This window comes from Caloenas nicobarica, chromosome 7, assembly GCF_036013445.1.
Source record: "Caloenas nicobarica isolate bCalNic1 chromosome 7, bCalNic1.hap1, whole genome shotgun sequence".
Taxonomy (NCBI): domain Eukaryota; kingdom Metazoa; phylum Chordata; class Aves; order Columbiformes; family Columbidae; genus Caloenas; species Caloenas nicobarica.
The window spans coordinates 16,382,539-16,399,231 of NC_088251.1; the positions used below are offsets into that span (position 1 = coordinate 16,382,539).

General features: G+C 35.0%; 1 protein-coding gene across 1 annotated transcript in view; it reads left to right on the top strand.

Annotated features, from left to right (window-relative positions):
• Positions 1 to 16,340, top strand: part of KNDC1 (kinase non-catalytic C-lobe domain containing 1) — a 61,193-nt gene extending 44,853 nt beyond the window's left edge. The window contains exons 17-30 of the mRNA XM_065639155.1: positions 1,097 to 1,497; positions 8,119 to 8,212; positions 8,325 to 8,422; positions 8,713 to 8,924; positions 10,268 to 10,381; positions 10,777 to 10,924; positions 11,166 to 11,345; positions 12,380 to 12,595; positions 12,862 to 12,944; positions 14,203 to 14,353; positions 14,770 to 14,892; positions 14,995 to 15,054; positions 15,672 to 15,829; positions 16,094 to 16,340. Coding sequence (XP_065495227.1) covers positions 1,097 to 1,497; positions 8,119 to 8,212; positions 8,325 to 8,422; positions 8,713 to 8,924; positions 10,268 to 10,381; positions 10,777 to 10,924; positions 11,166 to 11,345; positions 12,380 to 12,595; positions 12,862 to 12,944; positions 14,203 to 14,353; positions 14,770 to 14,892; positions 14,995 to 15,054; positions 15,672 to 15,829; positions 16,094 to 16,325 — 2,270 coding nt within the window. The 3' untranslated portion in view covers positions 16,326 to 16,340. The remainder of the gene's footprint in view (positions 1 to 1,096; positions 1,498 to 8,118; positions 8,213 to 8,324; positions 8,423 to 8,712; positions 8,925 to 10,267; positions 10,382 to 10,776; positions 10,925 to 11,165; positions 11,346 to 12,379; positions 12,596 to 12,861; positions 12,945 to 14,202; positions 14,354 to 14,769; positions 14,893 to 14,994; positions 15,055 to 15,671; positions 15,830 to 16,093) is intronic.
• The last annotated feature ends 353 nt before the right edge of the window (positions 16,341 to 16,693 follow it).

Below are 16,693 nucleotides of genomic sequence, written 5' to 3' on the forward strand. Positions count from 1 at the left end.
TGAGTTTTGCATCTTCCCTGACAAACTTTGTGATTGAAGGTTTACAAAATACTCCATATTTCAATAACTGAAATCAAAACTGAGCTTGGACTGGTAAACACCATTATTACAGAAAAACATTGCCCTTTCTAGGCTTGGTGTATTCATGGACAGCTTGTATGTAGTTGCTGTTGTAGCAGTTTCATTTTTTTTCAAGGTAGTTCAGCCAAATTTCAACATTTGAACTTGGTTACTTCTCTGTTTTGAGTTAAGTCAAACTGGGTGTTCTTTACAGAATGACTTATACTCCTTACATTGTTAACTTTTATGGCAAAACATAAATTTGTAAGTTTGCACTTGGCTGCTGTCATGCTATGTTAGTTTTCCATTTTGGCTCAGAATGATTGCAGATGTAAAGCCAGACTTTTTCATGGGGTAGGTAACTTCTTTGCACCAGTAATTCAGGTCTGTTTGACTCAAGGTGGCATGTCTAAGCCCTGGAAAGTTGCTCAAGTGAAAAGGGAGACTTCTGTCAGGTGTAAAAGCTCCTGTCAGCATCATACCAACCTTTCACTGCACCTCAGTCCCTTAAGGTTGGTAGTAACCATTAGAATAACTGCAAAGAAGTCCCATCATAGCTCAAGGGAGTTCGTCCTGTAGGAGCAGAAGGTTTAACATCTGTGTCTGCTTTGGCTGTATCAAGTATTTTTTCCTCTCTATGTATGGACTAAAAGCTTCAAGACTTATGAATGGAAAAAAGCATCAAGAGCTAAGCTTTTTACTAATGGGTGCACAGGTCTGATATATTTAACTTTTGTTTTGAAGTTTCTGTACTATGCTTTGTTTAAATGCTTGTTGTATATACACAGAATGTATTTTTGAATTTTCAGAAATGTATTGACCAAAGCTTAATAGTTCTGAAATGTCTTTAACCTTTATAATTTTGCAATGTGTAGTTGAGAAAAAAAGCACAGACCCAAAATAACCACGTAACACCACTGTTTGAGGGTATAGGTGGTCTCATACCTCTATTTTGTGTGTGTACTGTTTAAGTTCAACAAAGCATGCATCACAGCACATGACCATTATTTCTTTTCCCTCCATACACCCTTTTTAGGAGAAGGGGAAGCAACCTTTGACATGAAGGCTGAGCCTATGAATTCATCAGTAGCTGAAATGGATTTTGATGAGTCATCTTCAGATAATTTTAAAAAAGAATTGAGGCTACAGAATACTATTCACATAGAGAAAGGGCAACAATGTTTACAAAGCAGTGGCTGTGGCATTAGCCCAGGCTTTGCAGAAGAAAGTATAGGACCAGAAGAAGAGACCATGATAAAGGCAACTGGAAAAAGTTACCTTGTGTCTCCCAGTCTACCTGACTTTCATGGCTGTAGTCCTGGTTGGAGCAGTGCATTTTATGGAGCTGAATGTTTTGATTCAGAAGTTCATAGATACATTAAAAATCTTGGAAAGCAGAAATCAAGTGAGTCACAAAATATAGATGCTAAAAAAGTGGTGAGTACATTGATTTAAAATAATTAAAATACCTCTTTACTTGCTGGTTAAAAGTATGATAGTTGTTGCATTTATAGTGAGTTGAAACCCCTTTTTTTCTTTTAAATTCTGACTCTTAAGTGTGTTAAAACCCTCAAGATTTGTGACGTCTTATCAATAAACCAGGGTGAGGGTAAGTATTCCAAAATAAAGATCACTGGCATGAAATTGATAATCACTGACCTACAACCCATCTTCTCTTCCTGGAGCTGACTGGAAAAGTACCCTCTGCCATATGCACCAACCCCATGGTGGTAATATTACAGAAAAGAGCCAAGGATGGCTATGACTGGTGTGTATCTCAGGCTCTCAAGACGTCTTCTCTGTCATGTGCTCTAAGCCCTTTTCTTAGGTCAGCAGAATGGCAGTTATTTGCTCACATCATCTCTTGGAGATGACTGATTATCATTCTGAGTGCGGCTTTGTGCCTTTTAAGCAGCTTGGGGGCTATGGGAGAGCATGGACAGGGGAGTGGGTTGTTTTAGATTGGCAAGGTCTTCCATTCCTGTAAATATTGTGTTGATCGCATTTACTTAATTTCTGCATTTGTGCATCCAGATATAAGAAGCATCAGTTTGTAAATATTCTTGTAAACGTTTCAAGATCAAAGCCACAGAGTAAAGACGATATATAGATTGTAGAAATCTATGTAGTTGGAGCTGGTTCTTGGGAAGGGAATAGAAAAATTGAAGCAAATGAGTTATTAATACTGGAAGACCTATTAGTACAGGGACACTTGGAATCTTTTTGTGTCCCCGAGAATGGATAGATATCTACTTATTGTTTCTGCCAGATGTATGTTTAATAAAGATGAAGCAGGAGTTGCACTGCTCTTGTGGATTTCCTTCCTATGGGCAGTTAGTTGAATTTGTTGCTTTATTTTTAAGTGAGCATGACATAGTAGAACTGAACAGCTGAGAACACAATCTAGACTTCTTTGTTTCTGCATAGCCAGTTTAAGTCACAATTGATCTATTTACATGCTTTCTTTGGTGAAGTACTGTGATGCCACTTCAGTTTTCTGTAAAAAAAAAAAAAAAAAAACAAAACTATTTTTCTGTTATTAGGCAAGTTAAAACGTGAATCATCGAGAATGTTCTACTTCTTTTTTGTTGTTGTTGTTCCTTAATGTTCAGGTGTAAGTCTATAGTGAAAAATAGCAGGAGAAACTTCAGCTACTATTGGTTTGTATAAAAATAAAGAAAATAAAAAGTAAAAAATAAGAATTTAGGACTGTCACTCTCAAATTTACATCTACTCAAAAATTCCTATTAATATTTCTAATCCTATAGAGTTGTTTCATCCTGTGTAAGCATGACAACTAGAGAAAAATGGGCTTGCAAAATCTCCCTTCCTTGAAGGACTAATTCTTGACTGAGGAACAGATTTTCAAGAGCAAGAAGTTTTCATAAGCATCTAAATAGATTTTTCTGTTTCAACAGGCAGTCTTTTTTAGTTAAAGATTTTTACAGACTACTCAGCAATGTAGTTTGATTCAAAAGGATGAATCTTCTCAGTACTTAGCAATTGTTTTCTATATTTAACAGGCATATAACAAAAATGAAGCAAGATTTATGGTGCTTACAGTCTGCTTTGCAATTTGCTTATGAAATTAATGCGTACTATTATACATTGCTCCTATTTACATTAATGCATAAGAATTTGACCAACCCAACAATCATACAAGAGCTGGGGGGAAGACAGTCATGACGTATATCTGTAGAAAATAATATTGTGTTTGTGCCCAGTACATTCCACTGGAGGAAGATTACTATTGATATGAAGTGCAATTTGTTCAGTTCAGCAATTAATAAATAATTCATTTAGAGGGCAAGAGAATGCACATCCCAATAGCTGAAAAAGATGCGTACTACTCTGAGGATACATGAACTAATCTTCCTTGTGTTATCTAAAATTAGTGTGAAATCTTAAGAGCTGGACCAAAATTAGACTCTAATCTTATTCTGTCTAAGAAATGCAGGAATAATGTATGTGGTCTGGACTACATATGAGACCAGGTGGACAAACAAGAATAATTATTTGCAGACAATAGTAGCTTGGTACCATATAAAATGTCTTCCTAATTTGTGAGATCCCTTTGTGTCCAAGTTATAAGGAATACAATTATAAACTATCATTTTCGATTCTGAAGTCAAATTCAGTTTGTATCCTGCCATTTTCTTCAGAAAAGAAGGTTAACAGAAGCTAAATACTCTTGTACAGCATAGAAATGTTTTGAATGGATTAATACGTGCAGATATGCATATTCTATGTTGTACTGTTTATATTTAAAAGGCAGGTATAAAATCTTTAAATATTTTTAATAATATTCTAGTAAATGCTCTTTCTTTTTAATTAAAAATGATTTTAAGGTGTCTTGTTACTACGATTCAACAGAGGATAGTTTGAAATATCAGTTACTTTTTGGTCTCATGACTATTTTTATTTCTTTCACTGCCATAGCATCAACAAATTTAATCTTCCTGCAGGTGTTACTACAACACTGACTTCCTGTGAAACCTAGCTTCTTCCAAATGTGTTTAAAATAAAAGCTTATAGAATCATAATGCTCCAATTGCAGTAATCTTGAACTTTTAACCTGAGCAAACAAAACCTTTCCAAAATCCTGCTGTTTCTCGGAACTCCATCAGTCATGACAATTTCTGAAATAAACTATTAGCAATATTGTTGAAAAAAAGATGGACTGTTATGAGTTTTAACTGGTCAATACATATAAGAAAGACAGGGAAAAAATATTAAATGTAAATCTATTTTTTTGCACTATTGCACCCATCAGGAAATTATTATTTTTAGCTGTAAGACAATCAACTATCAACATGTGGATAAGCAGCTTCTTTCTGCTGTCTCTTTGCTGTCTGATTCATCAAACCAAATACTACAAACCAACTGTGAAAAATGTATAGCATGATTTTAGTCTCCATACCAGCAGCTGGCAAAGACCAGCTCATATCTCATTTTGAACAATATGGATGTTGCTGGTACTGTTGACAGCGGTAGAATTTAACATTATAAATCCATGTGTGTTGTTTTACTTGAATGTAGCCAACAGCTGCAGGTGGTTTTGACTAGTTTTATTTGAGAACATGCACATTTATACGTTTATACTTGGAGAACTTGTTATTTAGAAAGTAAATTTGGTCATTAATCATTGGCATTTATGAAGTGTTAACACTGTTAATGCATAAACAATGAAGAAGAGCTGTACAAATTTCAAGGGAATGATGCACTTGTCTGAACCAAATCACTGACAAAAAAAAAAAAATAGACTCAATGTGAAAATTAACATGAGTTTTCTGTCAAAGTAGAAGCTAAAAAAAGTTAATTATGCTAGTTACCAATTTCTCACTGTAAAATCTGGTGGCAAAAACATGTCTACCATATCCAGTCCAGGAGGACTATGAAGTCCAAAGGAAGGCTTCTAAGTGGCTGTTTTGAGCAGAAAGGTGGTTTGAGTTGCTGGAGGAAAGTTCTGCCTCTCTTGCAAGGTAGGGCTGTTTGTCTCCACCATATCTTTCTTTGTTTAAATCATCTATTAACCAGTTTTATTTCAGAAACTAGTTACTTGATTAACTGGAGTCTAGTTTTCATTGTCTGGCAAGGATTACATCAACCTACTTTTTGCCCCATGTCTCTGACAGATTTTTTTAAAAGTCAGCAATAAATCTGAGCTGATCGTACAGCTTTGTGGTAATGTGTGCTAAAGCAGTGTTTAGGAGTTGCTATTTCAAAGAGTGAATGTTTAAAGACAGTTAGACATTTGAGCTTGATTACATTTGTCCTGACTTAGTGGTACAACCCTTTCATAGGGGTAGGTCTGCTTGGTCAGTTCAAGTCTAGTCTGCAACTGGAACCGAGTACTGAATGAGAGTTTAACCACACAAATTACAATTGTACAGACATATACATCTTGTTAATACACTTATCTCTCCAATGTAGACATTCATATGATTCAAATGTTTCTTTATTCACCTTCTAAAACTAAACGCAATTAAATTTATTTAGTTTTTTTTTAAGGTTATACTACCTACCTGTAAGTAGGTTTGAGAACATGCAGGTTCTGAGAAACTCTGAATGCCATAACATATAACTGTATTATGACAGAGTCAAATATTCTGCCGTGAAAATAATTAACTTTTCTATTTTTCTACTGGAGCCTCTTGGATATTGTCTGTACCTTAGATAGGTTGTGATTTAATAAGATGCAGAAAGTAAAACATTTGTAATATGATGAACAATATTAACAATAGGACTAAGCAAGATATTGATTCGGAAAAACATGGTAATATGTACTCTTACGTTTGGAAGAAATGTGAAATAGCTAGCATAAAAAATAGAATATTTATGGATCAAGGTGACACTTTCAAATGTCATAAAAATAATTAATGCTTTACTGTGCAAGTGCTTATCAGATAGTTCATTGTTGTTCTTAAAGTCAGCAAAGGTTAACCTGCATTTAGAAAAATAAGTCCTTAGGCAAGTGTGTATATGTCCCCTGCCTCACATCACCTCTAGTCCAGGAGCTGCTGATTTTGCACCCTCAAACAGAGCACATCCAGGCAAACCAAACCAAGTCCTTGCAGCAGAGCAAGAAGGGAAGGCAGCTACCAGGGCTGCCATTTCTTCAGAAGGTGTCCAGGTCTGCCCTCACAATGAGAAGAGCTTTTGTTCTGTAGTCTGACAAGCTGGCTTCAGTTCTTTTGCAGGTGCAAGCCTTCACCCTTGGCCTTTGCCCTTTTCCCCTGTGCCTGCACTAGGTTTCAATTATCCTCTAGATTCCATAAGGTATTTCTAAGAGTCTCCGCCAAACTTCGGTGCACCCAGCCTGTGAGTAGGACATTTCTAGTGAAGGTTTTGCATATTCTGGCCACAGTTTTCCCTTTCCCATTCCTTTTCTCTTTTCCTTTCCCTTCTGCCAATATTCTGCATCCTTTGGTGGAGCAACCCTTCAGCATATAAAAAATTTATGCCTCAAGGACAGATTGGAATTTGCAATTTTCCCAAGTAAGGAAAGTCACTCTATCATTACTTTGTTCCCTAGACTGAGGGATGTTCTATACAAAAGTGTCCTGACAAATTAAGTGTTCTTCAGAGGGAGCAGAAAAATTGAATGTGTAGCTTCATCAAAAATGTTTATATTCTAGACCTACCTAAAATAAAAGATGTTGTGGAATATATTAGGAATTTGCTACAGACTTAATTGCTACTCACGTGAAGTTATTCAGGAAACAAACCACTTCTGTCCATCAGATTCCAAACATCAAGGAGCAACTGCTCTTTCTGATTCCCTTTCTGTGTTCATAGTCCCTTAATCAACTTGGTTTCGCTTTAATTGATGAAGCAAAGACTGACCTTTAGGTAAAAGCAAGCAGTTTCCAATTCAGAATCTGGGTAATAACTTTTCTGTGCTTACTATATTCTTGATGTAATGCCTAAGTAACAGTAAATCCACAGGGCTTTTGTGACTTGCTGCTAATGAACTATGTTGTTAAACCTTTTGAGCTTTTCTGAAAAACAGTGACAGGTTTTTCTCAAACTCAAATTAATTTTTAGTAAGTCCATCCCATTAAAGCTAACCTATTTACCAATCTGTTTGATATGTTAGCTCTGAGCTATGTGTTTTCTGATCACTGTGCTTGTGGGAGTTCTGTCTGCTGCATTCAGTGAACTTAGTCCATTCAAAATGCTGTTTCATGTAACTGGGTCACTGGCAGTTAGCTTAGCACCCAAGTGCAAAAGCCACCACTTTTATAAAACACAGCACAAATTATGTTTGTTGTTTCATAATAAATCAGAAGCTGAACCCAAAGCGGATGGCCCATTTTCATTGGTTGGTAAAATAATGAAACCTTTGATATGCAAACAAATATAAATGTTTACATTAAATTTTATATTAACTGTGAGAAGCCCTATATACTTTGATTTCCATCCATTGCTTAAGTTCTATAATTCTGTAGAAATTTAGTTTTATTTTTTAAATTGTGTAAAATGCATAAATATAAAATATGTAAGCTTAACTTCAAAATCGACATATCCTTTATTTATAGAGCACCTATCCTGTCTGCTTTCTGACCTGGTTGTATAAAATAATGTAATTATACTTGTATGGCAAACATTGCTTTCAGTCAGACTTTCCATTCTTGGGGTCAGCTGCTTAACAGAGCATTTCTGGAGTATGCACTGATTTCAGAAGCTATCACTTTCAATTCTGGATGACTTCTGAGTGTAACTTTTAAAAATGCTCTTGAAAACAATCAGATTAGTGCAATTATAACTAAAGGCATATTTAAACAGATTCAGATGTGGTCCCGTCATACACAAACCAGCTCCAGTTCTTAAGCTGTAGAACCGTGGCATAACTAATGCTTTTCTGGGGACAGGTGATGACTGCTGTAACTTGCCTATGAGCACAGGTGTTAAAGGTATTTTTTCCTGGTTAATACCATATTCTTATCTGTCTGGATGGTTTTTTTCATACAAAGTAATTCTCTTCTGAAAGTTCCATTTTCCTATGAGAACTTTACATTTACCATTCTAATCAGAATCCTTTTTTTCATTAAATAGGAACTAGAGCAATTGCTAATGATGGAGACAAAAAATTACAGAAAGACTATAAAGTTTTACCAGAAACTATTGCAGAAAGAAAGAAGCAGCAAAGGTAAGAATACAGCAACTTGCCAGTATTGAAGTGGGTGCATACTACTTTTAAGGATTTTTTTCTGTAAGTCATAGTCATTGAAGTTCTTACGCTATGTGTTTTAAATTGAAAGGTCCTGAAACTAAATCTGTGTTGCCCAAATTGAGAGTACAGCTGCAAGAGATGAAATCAAAAGTGCAGTTTCTTGAACTCGTGAAGAAATATGTGCAGGCAAGTCAGACTTTGTTGTGCTTTTGTTTCATTTGTCATTTCATTACTGCATCAGTGTAGTTGGCTGCTCAAGTCAGTATATGAAATGTGAAATGTTTTGTGTCCCAAATTAAGTAGGATCTAAAAGAATGATTGAAATAAAGGTAATTGCTGCTAGCATTGTTTAAAAAGGAAAAAAACCCCACAATTATATGAAATGTGGTTTGGCTTTGAGTTGACTGCCTTTTGTGTGGATTTTCCTCTTTATTTCCCTATATTTTTTTTTTGCATGGCTTTACATCTTTGAGCAGATCATGTATGCAGAGCAGTGGGGTGTGGAATCCTGTGTGCTGCCTACAGTTATTCATAACGGGAGAACTGACACCGTGGATGTGGCACCTACAGATGAGTCATCATTGTTTCTTTATTATAACACAGAGAAACACCAATGTAATGATCAAAATGGAATAAAAGTTCTGCAGGCTGGTACACCGCTTGGTTTAATGGCTTATTTATATTCTAGGTATAGTATATTTTGCACATCCTTAATTGAGAGTGGGTTGAGGTATAGTTGCTAATTCAGGAAAAAATAGTCTCTGTGATAAATCCTAGTTATTCAATGTTACAGAAAATCTCCCCTCTTATATTAAGTTTAATGTTATTTCTGTGAACACTTATTTAAGAAAATGGGCACGGAAATGGCAAAAGATAAGAAATAAGCCAAACTGCTAAGTTTGGATTTGATTAAAACTCGAAGCATTTGATAATAAATCAAAAACTAATAACTTTAAACTTTTTTATCCTGTACTTGAGGTTTTGCTCTGATAGTTGCCATGGAATCAAGGTTTTATGTTACTGCCAGGAATATTACAATTCTTCAGAACATATAATTTGATATTTCTTATTAATAGGGTCTGGATGTGAAAACATATAGTTTGTTTTACAGATTATTGCCCCAGTCCTTGGGACTGATCAAGATACAGGCTTATCTCATGGCTTAGAAGGGGACAAAGATGTCCTTTAACCTTCAGCTAAGGTGAAGGCAGTGTTGGTTTAAGGTATCTGAGCCATAGTAGTATGAAGGACAGAAAGTGCCTGAGAGACTCTGTCAGACTTGTGCCACTGTAGAAGGAGCAACTTCCTCCCAGCTGCTTCTCCCAGCTCATCCTGACTCAGAGACCCAGTTACTTATCCTGAGTGCTGCTTTTCCTGGTAGTTAATATTTTGCACAAAATAAACAAATTGTTTTGGAATCAGAGCTTCCACATTCATCAAGCCCAAACTTTAATGGTAGCTGTAAGCCATTAGGGAGACGTGACAATTGACCTGTGTTAAGACCCTGAGAGTGTGTGTGTATAAATATGTGTGTGTGTGTGTATAAAAATAAACTGCATTGATTTTTAGTATATGTATAATAAGTATATTCTGGTGTTAAGGCAACTACTGCTCTAATTAGAGCTACAGAAAATATTTTCTTGATTAAAGTATTTACTTTTTATGCTGTTATTGTAATAAAAGTATTTTAAACCAACATGAATTGAGATGATAGAAAAAAAAAAAGAAAATTAAATATGTTCTTCCATACTATTTAGAATGTAACTTCTGGTAACAGAAATGTCAATATGGTTCTTCACAAAATTGCAAGTAGAGAAACATTTTTTTAAACAAATTATGTTTTCAGTGTTGGCAATCACAATATTTGGTATGTAAAAATAAAAATAGAATCAAGGTTTAAGTAGAGCTTGAGAATTTAGAATCCCTATTAATTCTTGATGTTTTGAGGAAGATTTTTTTTGCTCTTGCTGTACTCTAATGCAAGAAGAAAATGTGTTCCTGCTTGTCTGAAGTTTTTCTTGTGCTTCACAGAAATGCATTTTTAGAAGGTTATGTACAGCAGTTTCTCTACACATTTCGCTATTTCTGCACACAAGAAGAATTTTTGCAGTTTCTTATTGATAGGATCAGCAGGACTTTATCCAGGTATAGTAATTTCCTGTGAAAAATAGTATCAAAGTACAATTGACTTTCCTCCCAACAGTTTTTTCTGGAAAGAACTACTTAATTAAACTGAATTTTGGTGTTTGTTTTTGTAAGACTCTCTTGACAGGTAGGAATGAAACTAGAGCAAGTGCAATAATGTGCTTATTTTTTTCTTCTGAATTCTGAGTCTTACTTTTGCCAGTTGTTTAGTGAGGGGTTGTAAGTACAACCACAGCTTTGGTTCCATAGAGCCATGGATTCTAGAGACATGAAACTTAAGAATTTAGGATAGTACAGTTAATACCAAATAATACTTCTGTTTTTTTCAACACTTAGTTTTGAATTGGAATGGGATATCAATTTTTGTGAAACAAGTGCCTTTTCCTTCTTACCAGTGCAAGCCTGGATCCTTCCACATCACTTACCAAAATATGTAACCGCAGTTTCTACATCCTGCAGGCTTGGATTGAAGACTGCTACAGTGTAGACTTTGCAACAAATACTGATCTTTTGTGTACCCTAAAAGATTTTATTTCTTCCAAGGTAAGTCAGAATTTCAGTAGAAGCTTTAAGAAAAAAAATCAGCTGAAGTGAGTTGTGGTATATATAAGATTGTTACTACCAAAAAAATGTCCTAATTACAATTAAAGGAAAAAAAATGCTATCTTTGACAGCTGCGTTCAATAGTTTTGGACAGACACGAATCTTACAGCAATATTATGTCTTCCTTATAATTTATGGGAAATTGAGTTCAATATTCTGTTAAAGTGCTTTGCAATTACAGGTTGTTCCATTAAATGGCTATGGTGAGCGCTTGTTGTCATTGCTTGAGGATGCTTCTGCCAGGAAGAGTGGCAATGCTAATCAGTGTGTCAGCATGGACAAGTGTGAAGAGGAGAGCGAGAAGGACAGAAAAACATTACATTCTCTATGTAAAAAGCTCTCAGAAGATGTTTCCAGAAAGGCATGTCTTCAGACCGAAGTAAAATTTATGTACCTGCATTTTAAATCTTCTTTTGAAAGTATCTAAGGCGTAAACAGTTCTATAACTGTGGAAGTCATCTTAAGCCTTAATTGTGCCCTGTCAGCTGTTTCAGTAACAGTAGATCAGATAATCAAAATTCTGAGTTGAACTCTTCATCCTTGATACTAGTATCTCTCATAGTTACTAGGAAACCTTTTGCCCTTTGTCAAACATTAATACTTTTTATTAGGCATATATCTTTTTAAGTCTATAAATACAGGAAAATGGGCGGTGAGGGGGTTTCCTGCTAGAACTTCAAAGCTTGTAGCAGAAACATTTGAGCCTTTGTATTTACTGATTCATACAGCGTCCTAGTGAAAAGCAACCCCAGAAGCTGGAGCATACTGTAGGCTTTTCCTGAAAAAAGATCTCTCTACAGAGTGACCAAAATGACATGTGAAAGTCAAATGTATTGATAATGTGCAATTTGAATTTAGAATCAGCCTCCTGATAAAGGTGCAGAATTCCATGGGGTATACTGGGGATTCAACTAATAAAGGGCAAGCAGAGTACAGAAATCTGGACTTTTGTTGTCACTGCATCATAATGATATTGGAAGATAAACAAAGGGAAAAGAATGGAAAACTAAATATTTCTTTGGAAAGGGATGTTTGATTCTAAGCAAAAAGAGTGCAAGAAATAGAGCTAGTAAGAAGTAAAATATAAAATATAGGACTTCAGAATATAAACCATTTTATGGCAGCAAGCCTGAATACACAGAAGTTTGTTTTAAATACCAATGATTGAGATCTGGCAACCTTCTACTCAGGCTCATTGACTGTGCATACTATATTAGCTTAAAATAGCAATCTTGAATAAACAAATTAGTGTCTTCTCTAACCTTGAAGGTTAGCTGAAGAGTTTTGCATCCACAAAGGTGTTTCTCTAACAAAACATTCCAGAAAGTTAAATCAAGGGGAGACATAAAATTTGCTTCAGAGCAGTCAAAGCTTTACCTTTTTTTTTGTCTACAGAACTTTAACTGGAAACTTTCCAAAGGTATGGGACCAATTGCACAATATCAGAGAGCGCGACTGTACACTATTTCATCAGTTTTGCCAAAGCCATGCTATAACAGTTTTACAGAAGAATTCCCAGGCTCCTTTGCTAAAGCAGATGAAGTGGGACCATATCTCTTAATAGAATACAGTGTGCAACAGCTTTTTTGTCAGCTGACGTTACTGCAACAGGTACAAAAGTCTAGATTTACTTGAGAGTACAGATAATATTGAGCTTCTTACTTTATACTCAGCTTCCTTTCTCTACCATTTCCTAACCTTGTTTCTAGCTTATTTCATAAGACTTTCAATTTTTTCTTGAAATCTTTACAGTAAAATTTAGAATGGCTAATTCTATTGGGGGCATGGGAGGGGAAATCCTCTGTCATTTTTGTCCCTGAGCATTTCAAAAGAACTGCTACATCTAACAACAGATATATCTTCCTCTTTTTGTTTAGGAAGTATTTCATAAATGTCATCCTGTACACTTTCTAAATTCAAGAGCACTTGGTGTTAAAGACAAATGTGTTTCTGTCCAAAAGTAAGTTGCTTATTTTAAATGCCCTTCTATTCTGTTGGTGCACAGTAATTTACTGTATTACACCTTTAATATGTCCAAGAAGAGAAAAACATTTTTAAAACTTCATATCTTTTTGACAGACTAGATAGTCTGTTTATTAAAAAATTTTGAATTTCAGGAGATTTTATGCATGTGTATATCTGTGTACCTACATGCGTGTATGTATGTGGTAGGTCGCATTTGCAAGGTGATTTCTCTGAAATCTAAAGTGGGTCAGGCCAAAATATTTATGAAGACTTGTGTTGAGGGGATTGCTTCAAAGTTTTCGTTTTTGGCGGAAAAAAAATTTAGTGGTTTCTGAAACAGGCTCCTTGATCACCTATGTGTGTACGTATATCAACTCTCAAAGACCATTACAGTGTCACAGAATAGCTGAGGTTGGAAGAGATCTCTCAAGATCATGTAGCCCAATGCCTCTGCCTTTAGCAAGGTCAGCTAGAGCAGGTTCTGAATATGGATGGAGACTCCACAACCTCTCTGTCCAATGTTTATTTTTTACTGTTAGGTAGATGAAGTATCAGTATTCACAAACACATAAGAATTTTCCTATAGTTATTAGAGTGGTTACCAATCTATTTAAATTACTTGCTCAACAGTAATTAATGTTTTCATCCAGCCACATGGACCTAATTATATTTGATTATGGTCTAGCTCCCACATACTCAGTGGGTTCAGCTGGCTTCTGATTAGTACTTGTTAATTGCACTACCTGTAGTAGACTTCTCTGTGTAAAGATAAGGAATGAACATCTAAAGCAGATCATATTTCACAGATTGTTAAATGGCAGAGGCTAAATCAGCTGGTTTATACTGATTTGGGGTTCAGGCACGGGAAACAAACTGTGTGGTGCCGTTAGGTATCAGGCTCAATTTCTTATGTAACTGCAGTTTTTAATGAGTTTGCATTTCTGGTTGTTGTTTTGTGTCAGACTGCATGGTTTGTTTTATTTAGTAACAAGTGGTGAAGGTGTCTCTACGTACAGAAATGTATACTGCATATGCTCGTCTTGTAATCACATATAATTATCCTGTAAGTATAAGGAAGAAAAAAATAACATAGCTCACTACATACTTCGTAAAATATTATAAGATCAAGACTGAAAGAACTGAAAAATCATTTCAGATGGTTAGAAGTTGGCATCTTCGCAATCAAGATTTTCTTCGAAAAACCAAAGCCAGCATGAATTATTTTTGCCTTTTTTTCCCCATTCTCCCCATAGAGCTGTTTCTACTGAGACAGTTTCACTCAAAGTCTGTAATCTGTTTCTGTCAAAGTGCGTACAAGACCAGTACCTTCTACAGTTATTAAGAAATGCAGACAATATCAGCACCTGGGTTGCTGCTGAAATTGTAACATGTCACACATCTAAGGTTTGTCACTGTTTTATTGTATTTTAATTATGAAATGGTTATTTATTGTTACTGTTTATTAGTTGCTATGTAACAAAGCTGCAAGAAATATTTTGAAATATACCTGTAAGTGGGCAGTTAACAATATGGTTTGTTGTCACAAGGGGAGGGTCTTGGATGTCTTGGATATTTTGTAGTAGCAGGTGTCAAAACCTAATAGAATGTAGGAAATGAGTTGCCTGAAGAGATGTCAGACTTTAACAACACTTTGGCGACAGGAAAGAGAAAACTTTGTGTTGGAGGGAAATGTTACTATGGTCAACAATTTTGATAACAAATTCAAAAAGAAAATGCTTTTATTCTTCCTTCTCATTTAATTTTATTATGTAGATTTATGCAGATTTACTATATATAATTATAGAGGTTTTTTTTTTCAGCTGCAGGTGAGCTTATTATCAAGATTTCTTCTTATAGCAAAATGCTGCTATGAACAAAGAAATTTTGCTACTGCAATGCAAATTCTGGCAGGCTTGGAAAATCTTATTATACGACAGTTACCAGTAAGTTCAAAACTCTGTTCTGTAACTGCTTTGCTTGACATAGTCTTGTTCCAATATGGACATTAATGTGAAAAACAAAAATATATTTTGTTTTATTGTAAGGCCTGGAAAATTTTGCCTGCAAAAGTAGCTGAAATAATGGAGGAACTCAAGGCTGTTGAGGTACAGTATGAAGTCTTTAATGTAAAAATACTTTGGGGTTGGAGAAGATGCAAGATCTGCTTAAATGAGTACCTCTGCAGGATGAAAGCCATAATTATTACTTTGTATATGAAGGAGATTTTAATTTAAGACTTTTGACTCTTAATCTGAAATTTTACATTACTTTTCATCTCAATATTTCTTGAAAATGTTTGCTAAGTGACTAACTATCAAGAAAGAAATTTCAAAGCAAGCTAGGACATTAGATACTTTTTCTGCTTATTTCTGTAAGAGCTTTGTGGCTGTAACCTGTTTTGAAAAATCTGAAATGTTTATTACAGGCATTCTTTTCTTTATCTATACAATTTTGAATTGTAGATTGAAGTCCTAAAATGTAATTTTGGATGAGATTTAGCACTGTTAAAATTATGTATGAAGTATCTTTTGATTGAAGTTACTTTATTTGTGTACTTTTAAATGTTTGCCACCAGATTAGTTCATAGTGTTGTCTTCAACTTCAATGCTAAAAATTAAAATTCATGACAAATAAATACATAGTCCTAAATAAATGGAGAACTTCTTGTAAAACCTGCCCCAATACTTAACGTGAGATTTATCTGTGTGTATTTTTACACTAGATGTTTTTAAAAAGTGACAGCCTGTGCTTGATGGAAGGAGAAAGATTCAAAACACTTCCAACAATTCCATCAGCCCATGTTTTGGCTATGCATGTCCAACAACTTGAAACTGGAGGATTCACAATGACAAATGGAGCTCACAAGTGGACTAAACTTAGGTAATTATTTTTATGATGTGTGTCACCTAACTTTTTAAAAATGAGTATTGTCTAGTGGGGTAATGAAATCTAATTCAACATTTCACAGCATTTTAAATAGTTTCAGTCATTTTGACATCTAACTAAAGAGACATGCTATAGAAGAGAATACTCAGTGCCTTTGAAATTGCCTTTAAAGTTTATTTGGGGCTTTTTGTTGTTGGTTTGTTTGTTTTTAATCATCAGCAAAACAAACTAATCTTTTCTACCATATTCTCTTTCAAGAAATATTGCAAAAGTTGTGAGCCAAGTTCATGCATTTCAAGAGAATCCTTATACATATGCACCAGATTTCAAGCTGCAGTCTTACCTCACACAAAGAATAACTCATTTTAAAGATGCAGACATTTCCGCCTTGGCGGCTGACAACTGTGCCAACTTCCATCAGATACCAGCAGACAAACAATCACGAAAAATTCAGGACACACTGCGCAGAATGAAGGCAACATTTCAGTAATTATTTACATTTCATCTGTTCTATTTCAAGTGTAGATTTTAAAACTGGATTCAGTTGACTTCATCTCCTGGACCAATTCCCAAGCAAATACTGAAGTGAAGAGACTTAAAATTCTATCTCAAGTTGAAATGGTTGTGTTTCTTAGCATGGAATTATAAAATGCTGACTAATGACATTTGATTCCCTAGCAACTGGATGACAGATCAAAAGAATAAAAATAAAAATAAAAGTAAAGAGAGATTATAGATGAAAAGGATGATTCATTTTGTCACTGTTCTTTAGCATAAAAAAATAATTAGCCTACAAGCAAATATCAAAAAATACCATGGAAATAAGTTAAAATTACAGCTTCTGTTGCAAATTTGGCC